This window comes from Heterodontus francisci, chromosome 3, assembly GCF_036365525.1.
Source record: "Heterodontus francisci isolate sHetFra1 chromosome 3, sHetFra1.hap1, whole genome shotgun sequence".
In the NCBI taxonomy this organism is placed as follows: domain Eukaryota; kingdom Metazoa; phylum Chordata; class Chondrichthyes; order Heterodontiformes; family Heterodontidae; genus Heterodontus; species Heterodontus francisci.
The window spans coordinates 111,853,094-111,874,292 of NC_090373.1; the positions used below are offsets into that span (position 1 = coordinate 111,853,094).

Below are 21,199 nucleotides of genomic sequence, written 5' to 3' on the forward strand. Positions count from 1 at the left end.
TCCCTGTTGTGAGTTGCTCTGAAAACATTTCCATTGTCTGGGCCACCGCATGTTCTCCTGTCCCTGTTGTGAGTTGCTCTGAAAACATTTCCATTGTCTGGGCCACCGCATGTAGCAGGATGAAGGCACAGTGACTGTGATTTCTGGCGCCAAACAGTACACACTGCAGATACATGATGGCCAGGCTACCTGCAGCTGCATCTTCTCCATTCAGACTTTGTTGCCCTGAAAACATGCTGTTGTTGTGCAGAGGCATCTGGGTCTGCCTTTGGACAGGCTCGCCCCCAATTGTCGCTGGCGTGCATCTCAGACACCAACGACGACAGGCATGGCTGCTGCCATTGTGATTACAGAGGAATAGCCAAGGCCCCTCAGCCACAATGAAAAATACCGCTTGCTTTCAGATCAATTGTACCAGCTACAACAGGCCGTTCTGCAGAGTGGAACGGCAGCATTCATGAGGAGACTGGACTGGCTGCGGCAACAGACTCTCCGCTGGCAGCAAGGACTGGCTGATGAGATGGAGCCATTTACTATGCCCAACAATTGCCCGGAAGCACCTTCGGATGGAGGTGGCCACGCGCTGGACATCAGTCACGTGTCACAAACCCTGGATCCTGAGCGTCTCACCCCCTGGCCTAATGATCTGATGGACCATACATATGCCTGCCTGTTCAAATCTCCACTTCCCCTACCTGTGGTACCCTCTCCTTGCTGCTCAGTTACACAGTCACCTGCTCCTACACCCATCAGGGCAGTGCACATGGACACACAGTTACCTGCTCCTACACCCATCAGGGCAGTGCTCATGGACACACAGCCACCTGTTTCCCCATCCGACGTCGAAACAACCATGCAGAGCCTTGTGAGACTCCGCAATTGCCAGTTGCTGCCTGTCAAGCAGAGAGGGCGTCCAAAGGGGTCTAGCACTTGGGGAACATTCAGCAAGAAGAGACTGAGCACTAAAGGAAACAAGCATGCCGTGTCCAGTGGTAGCAGAAATGTGAATGCTCTTGCTGTGAACACAACTGGTGATAGTAGTAGGCAGGATTAAATGGGAATGGATGGAAAGACGCACGAGTAACATAACCACTGGCAGGGAACTGCTGGGCTAAATGGCCAGCTTTATGTTCATAGCCCAAAAGAAATGTGCTTCTTTTCCAGCACCCTCACATCATTCATGTTTTCCCTGAGAGCAGCATTGAACCATCACGAGATAGGGGCAGTAACATCACCCTGCCTCCTACAGCTGAGGTGGGTACTAAGTGATTCATTGGCGGTGTTATCAGTACATGCCTTTACCGCAGAACACAAAGCATGCTCAACAGTAATTTCATTGGAGGGAGGGAAGCTCTGACACTGATGTTCTTTCCTTATTTTATTTCATGTAAAACGTGCCCTCGAGAAAACAATCCTTGAGACTTAAGGTCAGCATTCAAGTAACGAAGGCAACTAGACCATGCTGCAGAGCTCATCACGATGTGGAAAGGAACATTGCATTTATGGATGAATTGGGAATGCACATTGGGATGCGCTTGGGGAACATTCACCAAGAATAGACTGAGCTCAGACTCTTGTGACTTTGCCTTCTTCACATGGACAATACAGTAGTGGAATAGAGAGCCAAGCGTTTATTCACCACAAGGCTCTCCAGGAACAATCTCTTTAGCTGTGCAAAGCAGAGACTCGGCCTGTCTGTCTAACGGGAATGCTGAACACAACACTCATGTATCCATGCACAGCAGTTCCTCGGATACTTAATAAACTTAATAAAACTTTTCAATAATTAAACCCAGAATTGTTGAGGTTTTGTTTTGCATGCTATTTCCCCGACTTTGCAACTGCACTTCAGATATTCAACTATGGTGGGGGGTAGAGGGAGGGGTGGGTGAAGAGGGGGAGGGGTGGGGAGAGCGGGGAGGGGTGGGGAGAGGGAGCATGCAAAATGCAGGGACCAAACAATCGCAATGCCTGAAGTACTGTGGAGAAGTAGAGAAAGCAACTGGGTAGGGGAGAAAGCAACTGGATTGGGCATCCGCAGCTGGAGGGAACGGCTGAATGGAAAGGGCCAGAAGCGAGAGGCCGTAGAGAGCCGCGGGGAGCGAGCGTGCGAAGACCTTGGTGTCACCGGGTCCAGGGACTGGCCAGTAAGTCTTTTGCTGTTGTGTTTATGGCGCATGCACAGAAAAAGGCACTCCTCTTCTGTTCCGCTGCTCCCCCCCCCACTCTCTCCCCTTCCTCCCTCTCCCCCAGCTCTCTCCCTCCCCCCTTCCTTACCCCTCCCTCTTTCTCCCCCCTCCCCCTCTTTCTCTCCCCCTCCCCCTCTTTCTCCCCCTCTCCCCCCTCCCTCTTTCTCCCCCTCTCCCCCCTCCCTCTTTCTCCCCCCCTCATTCTCCTCCCTCCCCCTCATTCTCCTCCCTCTCCCTCATTCTCCTCCCTCTCCCTCATTCTCCTCCCTCTCCCTCATTCTCCTCCCTCTCCCTCATTCTCCTCCCTCTCCCTCCCCTCGCCCCCCGGCACCGCTACCGCTGGTCTCCCCGCGCTGCTCTCCCCGGCCCCCGCGCTGCTCTCCCCGGCCCCCGCGCTGCTCTCTCACTCCGGCCATTGTATTCTGCCACGTGTTTGTCAGGTTTCAACTCTGTGATTCTTTGAGCAGCGCCATCTTTAGTCCTGGCAGCAGCTGCAGTCGCAAGCTGTGACGTTTTCGTGGCACAGGCTGTATTTGCGCATGTGCCAAAACAGCGCCACCTACCGATCGCGTTGTCAACAATTGCGGTCTTGAATTTATATGGGAGAAAGAGTGTCATGGGCCAGGATTTTCAATCACCCGCGGGGGCGAGAATGGGGGCGCGGGGGGATGGAAAAGAGAGACGGGAACCACTTGCCTCCAATTAATGGCCTGTTAAGCTCCTTTAGAGCTTGTTAATGGGCCAGAAGTCGATTTTCAATTTGCAAATCGCCAAACGCGAACAGTCTAGTGCATGTTAGTGCACAGCTGTCGGGTTCAATGCTGGGAGCAATTAAGCGATTTTTTTTTTAATGAGGAAAAACTTTTGCCACTAGGGGTTTATGTATGAGATCAGACACAGTTTGGGAACTTCTTTGCACAGTGAGGCTGCTGGCCCTGCGATGTCCTGCTTCTCCTCTTCTGCAAGGCAGTGGCAGGCCCCGTCATGGCTGCCGTCTGCCTTTGGTGATCATGCTCGGTAGGCAGCTTCCGCCTCCTGGCAGAGCTCAGTGCCATTAAACGCGCACCGAGTTCACTGCCGGCCAATGTACATATACATGCAGGGCATCTACATCTGACGATTGCATCGTGTGAACGATGAGATGCGGCAGAAGTTTGGGACCTGGAAATTATCCGGGCGTCGGGTTTCCAACCCCGGATTGAAAGTCAAGCCCATGCTGAAGTAGATTGTATGCTCTCTGTGGAAGGAGCAGGCTTAATACAACAAATGACCTTTTGAAATCCACACTTCATCTTAAGTTTAGCAAAATTATTTCCTTCATTTCTTTTCCCTCCCATAAATGAGTTTTAAGTGTGGATATGATGCATTTAATCTGCACTCCCGTCAGGCTCATCCTATGATTGAGAGGAGCCACAGAAAGACAGAGCCATACACTGAGGATAATGTACTCGTTTCCAATCACACCACAAACTAGTATCCTGAATCACCATTTCCTCTCCCACCATATCATTATACTGAGATTTTATTCTGCTTATTACAGAAGCTACACAAACCTGGCAGTCAATAAATTTGAACTTAGTTCTCTTAACATGAAATCTTAAAGGCAATGTAGATTAGTGAGTCATTCAATAACAATAAATATTAAACACACAGACCAAGGCCTGAATTGTTAAACGGCCATGGAGGCAGGACCGGGGGCAGACGGGCCAGCAAGTTCCCGCCACTGGCTAACATGCCTGTTTGCCAGAACATTCCTGCCTCAAGGCCATTTTTGAAGAGCCTGATTGGGGTGGGAAAAAGCTGCAACCTGCCCGCAAGCAGTGGGTAGCCAATGAAGCCCTTTAATGGGTCTATATAACCAATGCGCAGACACCAATTGAATTTTCCAGTCAGCAGTCAGGACACCCACAAAGGCCAAATCCAGGCTGATGAATGGAGGCAGCCTCTCAGCGACAAACCAGGGGGTAACGCGCCATCTACTTTTTTCACCACCACCACCCCCATGGTCGCGATTATAAGATGGCCACAGCTGCCGCCACAGGCTATCCTGTGGAGGGAGTCCCACTCCACGATGACAGGCTGGCAGCTGTGGCTTCTTTTTATTTTTAAACTTTTTAAAAAGTCTTTAGAGGGTGCTTCCATCCTGATGCACCCTCTCTTTCACTTACCTATGCCGGCAGCTCCCATCTCTGATGATGGGGCTGTCGATGTCAGTGCTGGAGGGCCTCCTATTGGCAGGGGCTCCAGGAGGTGACCACCTAATTGGCTGCCTCCTCAAAAATTGCCCTCTGAGTCCCGATGCTGGCATATGTGGGTTCCAAAATCTGCACTTCCTCCCAACAATGGGATCAGAACCCACAAACAAAAATTCAGCCCTAAAAGTCTCCGCTTTGGCCATAATCAGCAATCTGGGCGCAAGCTCCACTCAAAACAGTGCATTTTTGCTCAGGTTTCTGCTCAAACCCATTTACATATCGAACATAAAATCTGCCAAGAGCCCACACAACCATGTAACACTATTGAATGTATTTTTTTCAAGAAATTTTGCATTATAAAATAATCCTCGATATATTTAAGAGTGGTAACTTGGTGCAGCTTTAATACACCAGAAAATGGCTTTAATCACAAAAAAAGTATTTTAATCACTGTGCTCTTTGATCAATACTCTGCATAACCTGACTTTAAATAATTGAAAATGGCTTTAAAAAACAGTATAGACCATTGACTAGTTACAATGGCGTACAGTAGTTAGTTTCTTAGTAAATTAAAAAAAAAAATCAATGCACCTGTTAGCGTCCATACACCTACGAAGAAAGCTTAATTTTAAGATCCTCCTCAAAGGCCTGCAAACAGGTGGATAGGATCATATCATCAATATGATGATTAGCTTGATCTGGGGTGTGACCATTTTTATCCCAATGGGAAGGATTTTGCATTCTGGGTCAGGAACCCAAGGTTGGTGTCAAATGTGGGTCCCGACTCTGCACTGTGTTGGAAGCAGTCACCCAACAGTGATTTTGCCTGAATTGGCCAATTAATGATTAGAGGGCATACTCATTGTCTAATTAAGGACAGCAGGCAGACTCTCAAAGCCAATAGGAGGCTCGTCTGCACAGAAGGAGCTACAGCCTGCCATTGTAGGTAAGGAAGAGAGAGGGCACATTCATCTTGAGGTGCTCTCTCAGCACCTTTAACAAATTTGAAATAAAGAAAATGGGCACAGCTGCTGGGTCAGCATTGTGGAGGGCTTACTGTGGCTACAGCTGTGGCAATGTAGGCGGAGAGGCTCTCAAAAGCATCCTGGAGCGCTGTCCCCTAGAAAATTCCAGTCAGCCACTGATAATTGGCCATTAAATTATCTCAACAAGCAACCTGCTGCCTGCGGGCAGGTAACCGTTCTACCCCTGAACTGGCCTCCAGCAAAATGGCTTGGGCTGGGATGGTACCAGCAAACCAGCAAATTACATGCCCACCCACCTCAGTTCTTGCCCCCCATCTGTCCGAATATTCTGCCCAATGTTTCTTGAGCCAGCGCAAAAGATTATGGAAACTCGATTTGTAGTGAATGTAATTTGCGCCTCTTTCCGTGATACTTTGGTCACTTCCCGCGCTGGTTTGGCCACTTTTGGGCTAACTGCACTCAAGTAAACCAGCACAACCAAGTGGAAACTCCTGCTCATAACCTTTTAATATAATTAATACTGCAGAATATAATATAGAAGAATGTCTCCATTCAAAAAAGTGCTGATTTGAAGCCTTACCTGAACTGTGGCTCATCATAATGGTTTCCTTTATCCAAACATGTAATTAAATCTGCATGGAATGAAAATCAAGGTTAATATACATTATAAATCTACCTATACAGCTAAGCTGATCTTCAAATGGCAGGATTCACCAAATATCAACTGTAAGCAACATTTCCTTTTTGAAATCTACTATCCATATAATTGAGGCCAGTTTATTAATTCAAATTTACTTTTATTACATGGAACGTGGGGATTCGACTGTTATGTTGCTGATCACATTGATGGTTCCATCCATTTTCCATGAATATCATAAACCAGTGACCCTGTACATAATGAAATATTCTCCAATCTCACATTAATGAATACAATAATCATGTTGAAATTTTAGTTTTCAATATTATTTTGTATTTCAGTGTCTGTCTACATTATTAATTATTTTAAATGCACAACTAGGCTAAGTTAACTGCACATATGACTGGTAGGTAGTGGAACATCACTTTTGACCAGATTACTGGTACATATCTTATTGCCAACTTTTAAGGTTTGCATTAAATATGATCACAGCTCCAGCATTATTAGTCATTCCCATGAGTGGGCTCCATGTCACCTACAATCTGGGATGCATCTTTCCCAGCACAATAATGTGAAACAATAGCATGACCTGGGGATTGTAACAATAAAACTGTCATGAACACCAGCTACTGCAGTTTCATATGTGCCAATGTGTTCCCCAGTCTTTAAGGACTGCAGCAAACTAGTGAGACAATGCACAATTTTTAACCAAATTATTTTATTAAAATACATTAATTAACAGTTTTCATAGCAAGTTAAATCTCTCACTTGCCCCCCCCCCACACACCTCTTCAACTCGACTCCCATTTCCCTTTCTCCACATATTTTGCCCATGTGTCTATTCTTCCTGAATGTCTTATGCCCTTATATAGCCTTATATAGCTCAACACTCCTGTCCTCAAGCAAAATATCTAATTTACATGAACAATGCCACAACATATTTATCAGATTGGAGGAAAGGGGGAAAAAAAATCTGTGTACAGTGATATTCAAATTGTCTATCATATCACACATTATAACTCCCAGCTCTGGCCTTTTCACTTGTATTCTCTGATACAACACTATTTTTAAAAAATGTTTATTGTTCTTCACTTGAGCTGCACTGATAACAGTTCAAACATCAACCTTTTTTCTCTGTCTGTTTTAAAAATAATAAATTTTAGAAAATTCCATAATCTCAGACAAACTTCAAGTAAACAGCATTAAACACAGAAAACTGATAAAGGCAAATTTAGAATTGATCGAAGTGAGTTCTTCTACATACAGCATTCTAAAGTTGGGTAGAAGAGACAAAAAACTTTAGAGTTATTAGGAAACAGTGATGGGCACCAGAGGATCTTTCTGAATGAGTGAGCCAAGATGGGTTAAATGGCCTTCTTTATTCCAAATTGATCATGATCTCATGCAATAGTCATCTTCAACCCTAAGCTGACTAATTTAAACATTAGTTTACTATGAGTTAAAGTGGCTAGTAATGATCAAAGATACTTAATTACTAGAGCATAATTTTGATGTACAAGTTTGCATGAAGATGATCCAGTAATTCTTTTCAACCATCTATAGAAAAGACTGTTATCCATTTGCTGGGCTTTATTTAAGTTTGATTACAGATTGAATGACATTTTAAAAAAAAAGACTAGTTAGCATCACAATAAGCCTTGGTGTTTGAAATTACATTTTAAACTTTGTTACGCCTTACCTGGATAGCTGCTAGTGGCATACGATAGCAAGAACCCACGCCCTGATATATGGGAACCGCTTTTAAATTGAATGCTCATTTCATTGCTGTCTAAATGGATTTCACTGGAGACCGAGTTTAAATGTCCACAATAAGTACCTGTAAATAAATCCAAAGGAGAAAAGGTTAGTTCCCATTTACATTGTTTTTTATTTGCATGCGTAATAGTCATTACACTTCACAAAAGTACTTTAAGACGTTTTGCAGGTTTAGTAAGGTGTGATGTAAATACAAGCTTATCTTTCATATTGACATGCGCTTACTTTTTAAATAGGTTTCTACAATATTATCAGCACTTTTTTTTCCAGAAAGGATTGATATTTTAAATAGGACACTGACCAGGTTAAGTAACATAAGATCCTCTGATCTTGTTAAAAGGATAATTAAGCTTGTGAAATACATTACAATTCAAGCCATTTACTAACCAACTTCGTCTTGAAGTCAGTGATTGTCTCCACTTCCACCAGCTCTGTGGGCAGTGAGTTCCAGGTCATTACCACCCGCTGCGTAAAAAGTGCTTCTTCATATTCCCCCTGCATTTTATTCCCAAAACCTTCAATGTGTCCCCTACTCTCAGTACTCTTTGTTAATGGGAACAGTTCTTCCTTGTCTAACTTAACTAAGCCTGTCATAATCTTGTACACTTCTATTAAATCTCCCCTCAATCTCCTTTGTTCTAAGGAGACCAAACCCAGCTGCTCCAATCAAACCTTGTAACTAAAATTCTCCATCCCTGGAACCCTCCTGGAAAATCTCCTCTGCACCCTCTCCAGGACCCTCACATCCTTCCTGAAGAGTGCTGACCAGAACTGGATGCAATACTCCAATTGAGGCCTAATCAGAGGTTTATAAAGGTTCAGCATAACCTCTCTGCTATTGTACTCAATGCCTCTATTTATGAAGCCCAAAATTACATATGCTTTACGAACCACTCTCTCAATATGTTCCGCCACCTTTAAAGATCGATGAACATTCACCCCCAGGTCCCTCTGTTTCTGCACACTCTTTAAAACTGTGCCATTAAGTATATATTGCCTCTCCCTATTCCTTCTGCAAAATGCATCACCTCACAGTTGTCAGTATTAAATTCCATCTACCACCTCTCTGCCCATTCTGCTACCCTATGTCCTGTTGCAGGCGGTTCATATCTTCCTCACTGTTTGCCACACCTGGTGTCATCAGCAAATTTTGAGATTTTACATTGTATTCCAAGATCCAAGTCATTTATATATAGCAAGAAAAGCAGCAGTCCCAGCACTGACCCTTGGGGAACAGCACTGTCTACCATCCTCCAGTCTGAACAGCAACCATTTAGTACTCACTGTTTTCTGTTCTTCAGCCAATTTTTTCATCCCATTGGACACTGACCCTCCTAATCCATGAGCCTCAATTTTCTTAACCAGCCTTTTAAGAGGTACATTACAAATGCTTGCTGAAAATCCATATAAACAACATCCACCACATTCCCTTCACCAACTTTCTCTGTTACTTCACCAAAAATTCAATTAGATTAGTCAAGCATGATGTGTTCTTTACAAATCCACGCTGGCTATCGTGAATTAACTCAAACCTCTCTAAGTGTCTGTTGATATTTTCTCCGATTATTGTTTCTAGAATCTTATCCATCATTGATGTTAAACTAACTGGCCTGTAGTTGCTCGGACTGTCCTTACACCCTTTCTTGAATAAGGGGGTCACATTTGCCACTCTCCAATCCTCTGGCACCTCCCCTATATCCAGGGAAGATTATGGCGAGCCCTTTCACTGTCCCCACTTCCTTTAGCAACCTGGGATGCAAGCTATCTGGACCAGATGATTTATCTACAGGAAGCATAGCCAGCCTTTCCAGTACCTCCCCACTCTCAACTATATCCCATCCATTGTCTCAACTGATATTTTGTCAGCCTCCATTTCTTTAGTGAACACTGATACAAAGTACTCATTAAGTATGTTAGCCTTGCCCTGTGCCTCGAAGCATATATTACCCATTCCGTCCCTAATAGGGCCTCCTCCTTCTCTTACTACTCGCTTACTCTTTACATGCCAGTAGAAGATCTTTGAGTTCCCTTTTGTATTGACTGCCATTCTATTTTCATATTCTCTCTTTGTCAGTCTTATTTTCCTCTTCACCTCCCGTCTCAACTTATTGCATATGGCCCGGTTCTCACTTGATGAGCTCACCTGACATGGATCATACAGCCTATTCTTTTTGTTTCATCATCTCTATCTCCTTAGTCAACCAAGGAGCCCTGTTCTTGGCTCCCGTACGTTTCACCCTTGCTGGTATGTTCCTAGCCTGCACCTGAAGCATCTCTTTCTCAAAGATAACCGATTGTTCCAATACAGCTCTTCCTGCCAACCTTTGGTTCCATTAGACCTGGACGGTCCCTTCTTATTGCATTGAAATTAGCCCTGTTCTAATCGAGACATTCTACCTTATTTTGTTCCTTGCTTTTCGGCATTACAAGTCTAAACCTTGATACGATGATCACTCTTATCCAAGTGTCCCCCCACAGACACTTAGTCCACTAGGCCCACCTCATTTCCCAGCACCAGATCCAGCAGTACCTCTTTTCTAGTTGGGCTGAGAACATACTGATCAAGGAAGTTCTCCTGAACGCATTTTAGAAATTCCTCTCCCTCCTTACCCCTTTACTCTAAAATTACCCCAATCAATATTTGGGTAATTAAAGTCCTCCAATATCACTCTATAGTTCTTGCACATCTGAGATTTCCCTAAGAATTTACTCCTCTATCTCTCACTATTTGGAGGCCTATCAAATAGCCCTAGTAGTGTGATCATACCCTTTTTGCTCCTCAACTCTAGCCAAATGGATTCTGTCCTTGCCCTTTCAAGGATATCCTGCCTTTCTAGCACTGCAGTGTCTTCCCTAATCAGGACTGCCACCCCACCTCTCTTTTTTTCTTCCCTATCTTTTCTGAACACTTTATATCCTTGTATATGAAGCACCCAGTCCTCGTCATTTTAAGCCACGTTTCCTTTACTGCAACTACATCATATTCCCAAACTGCTATTTGTGCTTGTAGCTCACTAACCTATCAGAAATGTGACCAGGAGTCAGGTATGCTACATCTGTATACCCAAATTCCTATTGCATATTCCCATCCCATACAGCTATGTGTTAGGGCTGCTCAGTCTTAACATTTATCTCTTTCATCTATGGCCACACAAGAGATGTTTGGATAAAGAACTGGAGGGAAGTTAGTGCTCCTGGAACTATACCACACTGTGACCATACACAAAGAATGGGAGAAAAGAAAAAAACAGGAAAAATAATCAACTGGCCACAACTGATTCAGCAAAACATTCCGAGTAAATATTTACATAAAATCTAAGAATGACATAGAAAAATATGAATCGATTCAAACAAATTAGATATCCAACAAGTTAGTTATTTGATGTCAGGAGTTCAGTTTATCATAAGTTTCTGTATTTTTTCAATTTAAAGCAAGAGTGCCAAAAAGTGAAACCATCCTCATACTGAAAGAGTTGAGCTTGCTGTCCCTTCATATTAACATGTTGTTATAAAAACATAATATAAGAATGTAAGAAATAGGAGCAGGGGTAGGCCATTTGGCCCCTCAAGTCTGCCCCACCCTTCAATAAGATCATGGCTGCTCTGCCCCAGACCTCAACTCCTCTTTCGTGCCAGCTCCTCATAGCCCTCAACGCAATGATATTTCAAAAATCTACCTACCTCCTCTTTAAATACTTTCAGTGATCTAGCCTCCACAACTCTCTGGGGTAGAGAATTCCAGACATTCACTACCCTCAGAGAAGAAATTCCTTCACATTTCAGTATTAAATGAGTGTCCCCTTATTCTGTAACTAGGTCCCCTAGTTTGAGATTCCCCCACGAGTGGAAACATCTTCTCAACATCTACCCTGTCAACTCCCTCAGAATCTTGTACATTTCAAAAGGATCACCCATCAGTCTTCGAAACTCTAATGAATAAAGGCCTAACCTGTTTAGCCATTCTTGATAAGTCAACCCCTTCATCCAGGAATCAGCCTAGTGAATCTCTTTTGAACTGCCTCCAATGCCAGTATATCCTTTCTTAAATACAGGGATCAAAACTGTACACAGTACTCCAGGTGAGACCTCACCAACATCCTGTACAGTTGTAACAAGACTTCCCTATTATTAAACTCCAACCCCCTAGCAATAAAGGTCAAAATTCCATTTGCCTTCTTAACTTCTTGATGCACCTGCATGCTCACGTTTTGTGCTTCGTGCACAAGATCACCCAGATCCCTCATGCAGCACTTTTTTGGAGTCTCTCTCCATTTAAGTAATAGCCTGCATTTTAATTCTTCCGATCAGAGTGCATAACTTCACACTTTCCGACATTAAACTTCATCTGCCAAGTTTTTGCCCACTCACTCAACCTATCGAAATCTCCTTGCAGATTCCTCATGTCCTCATCACAACCTGTCCTCCCACCCATTTTTGTATCGTCAGCAAATTTGGATATATTACACTCTGCCCCCTCCTCCAAGTCATTAATATAGATAGTAAATAATTGAGGCCCTAGCACTGATGCTTGTGGCACTCCACTAATTACAAAGAACAGTACAGCACAGGAACAGGCCATTCGGCCCTCCAAGCCTGCGCCGATCTTGATGCCTGTCTAAACTAAAACCTTCCGCGCTTCCGGGGACCGTATCCCTCTATTCCCATCCTATTCATGTATCTGACAAGATACCTCTTAAAGGTCGCTATCGTACCTGCTTCCACCACCTCCCTTGGCAGCAAGTTCCAGGCACTCACCACCCTCTGTGTAAAGAACTTGCCTCACACATCCCCTCTAAACTTTGCCCCTCGCACCTTAAAACCTATGTCCCCTAGTAACTGACTCTTCCACCCTGGAAAAAGCTTCTGACTATCCACTCTGTCCATGCCACTCATAACTTTGTAAACCTCTATAATGTCACCCCTCCACCTCCGTCGTTCCAGTGAAAACAATCAGAGTTTATCCAACCTCTCTTCATAGCTAATGCCCTCCAGACCAGGCAACATCCTGGTAAACCTCTTCTGTACCCTCTCCAGAGCCTCCACATCCTTTTGGTAGTGTGGCGAGCAGAATTGCATGCAATATTCTAAGTGTGGCCTAACTAAAGTTCTGTACAGCTGCAGCATGACTTGCCAATTTTAAACTCTATGCCCCGACCGATGAAGGCAAGCATGCCGTATGCCTTCTTGACTACCTCATCCACCTGCGTTGCCACTTTCAGTGACCTGTGGACCTGTACGCCCAGATCTCTCTGCCTGTCAATACTCCTAAGGGTTCTGCCATTTACTGTATACTTCCCACCTGCATTAGATCTTCCAAAATGCATTACCTCACATTCGTCCGGAATAAACTCCATCTGCCATTTCTCCGCCCAAGTCTCCAACCGATCTATATCCTGCTGTATCCTCTGACAATCCTCATCACTATCCGCAACTCCACCAACCTTTGTGTCGTCCGCAAACTTACTAATCAGACCAGCTACGTTTTCCTCCAAATCATTTATATATACTACAAACAGCAAAGGTCCCAGCACTGATCCCTGCAGAACACCACTAGTCATGGCCCTCCATTCAGAAAAGCACCCTTCTACTGCTACCCTCTGTCTTCTATGACAGAGCCAGTTCTGTATCCATCTTGCCAGCTCACCTCTGATCCCGTGTGACTTCACCTTTTGTACCAGTCTTCCATGAGGGACCTTGTCAAAGGCTTTACTGAAGTCCATATAGACGGCCCCTTCCCTAGTTGTCTATCTACATATTGTTTCAAGAAGCCCTCCTGGATGCTCCTTACAAATTCTGCCCCATCCAAGCCCCTAGCGCTAAGTGAGTCCCAGTCAATATAGGGGAAGATAAAATCACCCATCACTACAACCCTGTTACCTTTACATCTTTCGAAAATCTGTCTACATATCTGCTCCTCTACCTCCCGCTGGCTGTTGGGAGGCCTGTAGTAAATCCCCAACGTGACTGCACCCTTCCTATTCCTGAGCTCCACCCATATTGCCTCGCTGCATGACCCCAATGAGGTGTCCACCTACAGTACAGCTGTGATATTCTCCTTAACCAGTAATGCAACTCCCCCACCCCTTTTACATCCCCCTCTATCCCGCCTGAAGCTTCTAAAGCCTGGAACATTTAGCTGCCAATCCTGTCCTTCCCTCAACCAAGTCTCTATAATAGCAACAACATCATAGTTCCAAGTACTAATCCAAGTTCTCAGTTCCTCTGCCTTACCTGTTATACTTGTCGCATTGAAACAAATGCACTTCAGAGCACCAGTCCCACTGTGCTCCGCAACATCTCTCTGCCTGCTCTTCCTCTTAGTCTTACTGGCCTTATTTACTAGTTCCCCCTCATGTATTTCACTAGCTGTCCTACTGCTTTGGTTCCCACCCCCCCCGCCACACGAGTTTAAACCCTCCCGAGTGACGCTTGCAAACCTCATCTTTCCAACCTGAAAAAGACCCATTAATCCCGACTCACTGTCTTCTGTGAGTTAACCAATCCTCAATCCATGCAAATACATTACCCCCAATACCGTGAGCTCCAATCTTGTGCAATAATCTTTTATGTGGCACCTTATCAAACGCCTTCTGGAAATCCAAATACGCTACATCTACCGGTTCCCCTTTATTAACACTGCTTGTTATATCCTCAAAGAACTCTGGCAAATTTGTCAAATATGATTTCCCTTTCACAAAACCATGTTGACTCTGTTTGATTGCGTTAAGCTTTTCTAAACGTCCTATTTTTTTCCTTAATAATGGACTTTAGCATTTTCCCAACGACCGATGTTAGGCTGACTGGCCTATAGTTTCCTGCTTTTTGTCTCCCTCCCTTCTTGAACAGGGGCATCACATTTGCGGTTTTGCAATTCACTGGGACACTCCCGGAAACCAGTGAGTTCTGAAGTATTTTGACCAATGCCTCCATTATCTCTGCAGCCACTTCCTTTAAAACCCGTGGATGTAGGCCATCAGGTCCTAGCGAGGAGGGGTCACAGGGCTCCCCTCGTCCTTCCTATTATTTGACCGCAACAGGGTTTATTCTTTTTTAAAACTGTGCATGTGGGTGTTTTACCTCTTTACCTTTGTTATGAGCATAAAAGAACCAAACAGACAGGTTTTATTGTGCTTAAACCAGAAAAAGTGGAGCTTATTATACTTAATCAAAACCCAAACTATATAAAATAAAATTACGCCATGCATTTACGCACACACTCACACGAGAATCTCACACAAATAGATTAGAGAGCGATGAACAAAGAACAAAGGAAATCCTCCAAATGAGGAGAGGATTTGTGGTTGGATTAGAACACAGTCTATGGAGTTGAGTGATTCCGTTGTCTTCCGGCTGAAGTTGTGTACTTTAAGTGTTTAGCTGGTGCACTTTGTGGCTGGCCCATCTGGTTCAGGGATTTTCAGGAGACAGAATGGTAGGTGGCTTTCTTCCCCTGGTGTCTTTGTCTTGGATCTAACAACTGGCAGCTACGCTTCGTACACCCAAACAGGCCTTGAACAGAGCGAGAGAGCCAGAGCGAGAGAGAGAGCGCGAGAGCGCGAGAGAGAGAGCGCGAGAGCGCGAGCGAGAGAGCGCGAGAGAGAGAGCGCGAGAGAGAGAGCGCGAGCGAGAGAGCGCGAGAGAGAGAGCGCGAGAGAGAGAGCGCGAGAGAGAGAGCGCGAGAGAGAGAGCGCGAGAGAGAGAGCGCGAGAGAGAGAGCGCGAGAGCGAGAGCGCGAGAGCGCGAGAGCGAGAGCGCGAGAGCGCGAGAGCGAGCAAGAGCGAGAGCGCGAGACAGAGACAGAGACAGAGACAGAGACAGAGACAGAGACAGAGACAGAGAGAGAGAGAGAGAGAGAGAGAGAGAGAGAGAGAGAGAGAGAGAGAGAGAGAGGGCGAGCGAGAGAGGGGGAGAGAGAGAGAGAGAGGGCGAGCGAGAGAGGGGGAGAGAGAGAGAGAGAGAGAGGGCGAGCGAGAGAGGGGGAGAGAGAGAGAGAGAGAGAGGGCGAGCGAGAGAGGGGGAGAGAGAGAGAGAGGGCGAGCGAGAGGGGGAGAGAGAGAGAGAGAGGGCGAGCGAGAGGGGGAGAGAGAGAGAGAGAGGGCGAGCGAGAGGGGGAGAGAGAGAGAGAGAGAGGGCGAGCGAGAGGGGGAGAGAGAGGGGGAGAGAGAGAGAGAGAGGGCGAGCGAGAGGGGGAGAGAGAGAGAGAGAGAGGGCGAGCGAGAGGGGGAGAGAGAGAGAGAGAGAGGGCGAGCGAGAGGGGGAGAGAGAGAGAGAGAGAGGGGGAGAGAGAGGGCGAGCGAGAGGGGGAGAGAGAGGGCGAGCGAGAGGGGGAGAGAGAGGGCGAGCGAGAGGGGGAGAGAGAGGGCGAGCGAGAGGGGGAGAGAGAGGGCGAGCGAGAGGGGGAGAGAGAGGGCGAGCGAGAGGGGGAGAGAGAGGGCGAGCGAGCGAGAGGGGGAGAGAGAGGGCGAGCGAGCGAGAGGGGGAGAGAGAGGGCGAGCGAGAGGGGGAGAGAGCGAGCGAGAGGGGGAGAGAGCGAGCGAGAGGGGGAGAGAGCGAGCGAGAGGGGGAGAGAGCGAGCGAGAGGGGGAGAGAGCGAGCGAGAGGGGGAGAGAGCGAGCGAGAGGGGGAGAGAGCGAGCGAGAGGGGGAGAGAGCGAGCGAGAGGGGGAGAGAGCGAGCGAGAGGGGGAGAGAGCGAGCGAGAGGGGGAGAGAGCGAGCGAGAGGGGGAGAGAGCGAGCGAGAGGGGGAGAGAGCGGGCAGGGGGAGAGAGAGAACGAGAGAGAGCCAGTGCCAAAGAAATGGCGAGATGGGGTGAACGCGGGGGGGGGCGGAAGCGGGGGGGGCGGAAAGAGAACGCGGGGGGGGGGGCGGAAAGAGAACGCGGGGGGGGGGCGGAAAGAGAACGCGGGGGGGCGGAAAGAGAACGCGGGGGGGGCGGAAAGAGAACGCGGGGGGGGCGGAAAGAGAACGCGGGGGGGGGGCGGAAAGAGAACGCGGGGGGGCGGAAAGAGAACGCGGGGGGGGGGGCGGAAAGAGAACGCGGGGGGGGGGGGCGGAAAGAGAACGCGGGGGGGGGGGCGGAAAGAGAACGCGGGGGGGGGGGGGCGGAAAGAGAACGCGGGGGGGCAGAAAGAGAACGCGGGGGGGCAGAAAGAGAACGCGGGGGGGCAGAAAGAGAACGCGGGGGGGCAGAAAGAGGGCGGGGGGGCAGAAAGAGGGCGGGGGGGCAGAAAGAGGGCGGGGGGGCAGAAAGAGGGCGGGGGGGCAGAAAGAGGGCGGGGGGGTAGAAAGAGGGCGGGGGGGCAGAAAGAGGGCGGGGGGGCAGAAAGAGGGCGGGGGGGCAGAAAGAGGGCGGGGGGGCAGAAAGAGGGCGGGGGGGTAGAAAGAGGGCGGGGGGGTAGAAAGAGGGCGGGGGGGTAGAAAGAGGGCGGGGGGGTAGAAAGAGGGCGGGGGGGTAGAAAGAGGGCGGGGGGGGTAGAAAGAGGGCGGGGGGGGTAGAAAGAGGGCGGGGGGTAGAAGGGCGGGGGTAGAAAGAGGGCGGGGGGGTAGAAAAGAGGGCGGGGGGGTAGAAAGAGGGCGGGGGGGTAGAAAGAGGGCGGGGGGGTAGAAAGAGGGCGGGGGGGTAGAAAGAGGGCGGGGGGGTAGAAAGAGGGCGGGGGGGTAGAAAGAGGGCGGGGGGGTAGAAAGAGGGCGGGGGGGTAGAAAGAGGGCGGGGGGGTAGAAAGAGGGCGGGGGGGTAGAAAGAGGGCGGGGGGGGTAGAAAGAGGGCGGGGGGGTAGAAAGAGGGCGGGGGGGTAGAAAGAGGGCGGGGGGGTAGAAAGAGGGCGGGGGGTAGAAGAGGGCGGGGGGGGTAGAAAGAGGGCGGGGGGGTAGAAAGAGGGCGGGGGGGTAGAAAGAGGGCGGGGGGTAGAAAGAGGGCGGGGGGGTAGAAAGAGGGCGGGGGGGTAGAAAGAGGGCGGGGGGGTAGAAGAGGGCGGGGGGTAGAAAGAGGGCGGGGGGGTAGAAAGAGGGCGGGGGGGTAGAAAGAGGGCGGGGGGGTAGAAAGAGGGCGGGGGGTAGAAGAGGGCGGGGGGTAGAAAGAGGGCGGGGGGTAGAAAGAGGGCGGGGGGGTAGAAAGAGGGCGGGGGGGTAGAAAGAGGGCGGGGGGGTAGAAAGAGGGCGGGGGGGTAGAAAGAGGGCGGGGGGGTAGAAAGAGGGCGGGGGGGTAGAAAGAGGGCGGGGGGGGTAGAAAGAGGGCGGGGGGGTAGAAAGAGGGCGGGGGGGTAGAAAGAGGGCGGGGGGGTAGAAAGAGGGCGGGGGGGTAGAAAGAGGGCGGGGGGGTAGAAAGAGGGCGGGGGGGTAGAAAGAGGGCGGGGGGGGTAGAAAGAGGGCGGGGGGTAGAAAGAGGGCGGGGGGGTAGAAAGAGGGCGGGGGGTAGAAAGAGGGCGGGGGGGGTAGAAAGAGGGCGGGGGGGTAGAAAGAGGGCGGGGGGGTAGAAAGAGGGCGGGGGGGTAGAAAGAGGGCGGGGGGGGTAGAAAGAGGGCGGGGGGGTAGAAAGAGGGCGGGGGGTAGAAAGAGGGCGGGGGGGTAGAAAGAGGGCGGGGGGGTAGAAAGAGGGGGCGGGGGGGTAGAAAGAGGGCGGGGGGGTAGAAAGAGGGCGGGGGGGTAGAAAGAGGGCGGGGGGGTAGAAAGAGGGCGGGGGGGTAGAAAGAGGGCGGGGGGGTAGAAAGAGGGCGGGGGGGTAGAAAGAGGGCGGGGGGTAGAAAGAGGGCGGGGGGGTAGAAAGAGGGCGGGGGGGTAGAAGAGGGCGGGGGGGTAGAAAGAGGGCGGGGGGGGTAGAAAGAGGGCGGGGGGGTAGAAAGAGGGCGGGGGGGTAGAAAGAGGGCGGGGGGGTAGAAAGAGGGCGGGGGGGTAGAAAGAGGGCGGGGGGGTAGAAAGAGGGCGGGGGGGTAGAAAGAGGGCGGGGGGGGTAGAAAGAGGGCGGGGGGTAGAAAGAGGGCGGGGGGGGTAGAAAGAGGGCGGGGGGGTAGAAAGAGGGCGGGGGGGTAGAAAGAGGGCGGGGGGGTAGAAAGAGGGCGGGGGGGTAGAAAGAGGGCGGGGGGGTAGAAAGAGGGCGGGGGGGTAGAAAGAGGGCGGGGGGGTAGAAAGAGGGCGGGGGGGGTAGAAAGAGGGCGGGGGGGTAGAAAGAGGGCGGGGGGGTAGAAAGAGGGCGGGGGGGTAGAAAGAGGGCGGGGGGGTAGAAAGAGGGCGGGGGGGTAGAAAGAGGGCGGGGGGGTAGAAAGAGGGCGGGGGGGTAGAAAGAGGGCGGGGGGGTAGAAAGAGGGCGGGGGGGTAGAAAGAGGGCGGGGGGGTAGAAAGAGGGCGGGGGGGTAGAAAGAGGGCGGGGGGGTAGAAAGAGGGCGGGGGGGTAGAAAGAGGGCGGGGGGGTAGAAAGAGGGCGGGGGGGTAGAAAGAGGGCGGGGGGGGTAGAAAGAGGGCGGGGGGGTAGAAAGAGGGCGGGGGGGTAGAAAGAGGGCGGGGGGGTAGAAAGAGGGCGGGGGGGTAGAAAGAGGGCGGGGGGGGTAGAAAGAGGGCGGGGGGGTAGAAAGAGGGCGGGGGGGTAGAAAGAGGGCGGGGGGGTAGAAAGAGGGCGGGGGGGGTAGAAAGAGGGCGGGGGGGTAGAAAGAGGGCGGGGGGGTAGAAAGAGGGCGGGGGGGTAGAAAGAGGGCGGGGGGGTAGAAAGAGGGCGGGGGGGTAGAAAGAGGGCGGGGGGGTAGAAAGAGGGCGGGGGGGTAGAAAGAGGGCGGGGGGGTAGAAAGAGGGCGGGGGGGTAGAAAGAGGGCGGGGGGGTAGAAAGAGGGCGGGGGGGTAGAAAGAGGGCGGGGGGGTAGAAAGAGGGCGGGGGGGTAGAAAGAGGGCGGGGGGGTAGAAAGAGGGCGGGGGGGTAGAAAGAGGGCGGGGGGGTAGAAAGAGGGCGGGGGGGTAGAAAGAGGGCGGGGGGGTAGAAAGAGGGCGGGGGGGTAGAAAGAGGGCGGGGGGGTAGAAAGAGGGCGGGGGGGTAGAAAGAGGGCGGGGGGGTAGAAAGAGGGCGGGGGGGTAGAAAGAGGGCGGGGGGGTAGAAAGAGGGCGGGGGGGTAGAAAGAGGGCGGGGGGGTAGAAAGAGGGCGGGGGGGTAGAAAGAGGGCGGGGGGGTAGAAAGAGGGCGGGGGGGTAGAAAGAGGGCGGGGGGGTAGAAAGAGGGCGGGGGGGTAGAAAGAGGGCGGGGGGGTAGAAAGAGGGCGGGGGGGTAGAAAGAGGGCGGGGGGGTAGAAAGAGGGCGGGGGGGTAGAAAGAGGGCGGGGGGGTAGAAAGAGGGCGGGGGGGTAGAAAGAGGGCGGGGGGGTAGAAAGAGGGCGGGGGGGTAGAAAGAGGGCGGGGGGGTAGAAAGAGGGCGGGGGGGTAGAAAGAGGGCGGGGGGGTAGAAAGAGGGCGGGGGGGTAGAAAGAGGGCGGGGGGGTAGAAAGAGGGCGGGGGGGTAGAAAGAGGGCGGGGGGGTAGAAAGAGGGCGGGGGGGTAGAAAGAGGGCGGGGGGGTAGAAAGAGGGCGGGGGGGTAGAAAGAGGGCGGGGGGGTAGAAAGAGGGCGGGGGGGTAGAAAGAGGGCGGGGGGGTAGAAAGAGGGCGGGGGGGTAGAAAGAGGGCGGGGGGGTAGAAAGAGGGCGGGGGGGTAGAAAGAGGGCGGGGGGGTAGAAAGAGGGCGGGGGGGTAGAAAGAGGGCGGGGGGGTAGAAAGAGGGCGGGGGGGTAGAAAGAGGGCGGGGGGGTAGAAAGAGGGCGGGGGGGTAGAAAGAGGGCGGGGGGGGTAGAAAGAGGGCGGGGGGGTAGAAAGAGGGCGGGGGGGTAGAAAGAGGGCGGGGGGGTAGAAAGAGGGCGGGGGGGTAGAAAGAGGGCGGGGGGGTAGAAAGAGGGCGGGGGGGGTAGAAAGAGGGCGGGGGGGGTAGAAAGAGGGCGGGGGGGGTAGAAAGAGGGCGGGGGGGGTAGAAAGAGGGCGGGGGGGTAGAAAAGAGGGCGGGGGGGTAGAAACAGAGCGTGGGGGGTAGAAACAGAGCGTGGGGGGTAGAAACAGAGCGTGGGGGGTAGAAACAGAGCGTGGGGGGTAGAAACAGAGCGTGGGGGGTAGAAACAGAGCGTGGGGGGTAGAAACAGAGCGTGGGGGGTAGAAACAGAGCGTGGGGGGTAGAAACAGAGCGTGGGGGGTAGAAACAGAGCGTGGGGGGTAGAAACAGAGCGTGGGGGGTAGAAACAGAGCGTGGGGGGTAGAAACAGAGCGTGGGGGGTAGAAACAGAGCGTGGGGGGGTAGAAACAGAGCGTGGGGGGTAGAAACAGAGCGTGGGGGGTAGAAACAGAGCGTGGGGGGTAGAAACAGAGCGTGGGGGGGGGGTGGGAGAAAGAGAGCGTGGTGGGGGGGGGGGAAGAAGAGAGAC

The 21,199-nt window shown here is 51.0% G+C and overlaps 1 protein-coding gene across 4 annotated transcripts in view; it reads right to left on the bottom strand.

The window, feature by feature from the left end:
* The window catches only part of dcbld1 (discoidin, CUB and LCCL domain containing 1), a 177,690-nt gene that overhangs the window by 48,542 nt on the left and 107,949 nt on the right, over positions 1-21,199 (bottom strand). For all 4 annotated transcript variants that reach the window (XM_068025530.1, XM_068025532.1, XM_068025536.1 and 1 more), the window contains 2 exons: positions 7,707-7,844; positions 5,951-6,002 (listed from right to left, as the gene is read on the bottom strand). In XM_068025530.1, the coding sequence (XP_067881631.1) occupies positions 5,951-6,002; positions 7,707-7,844 (190 nt within the window). The remainder of the gene's footprint in view (positions 1-5,950; positions 6,003-7,706; positions 7,845-21,199) is intronic.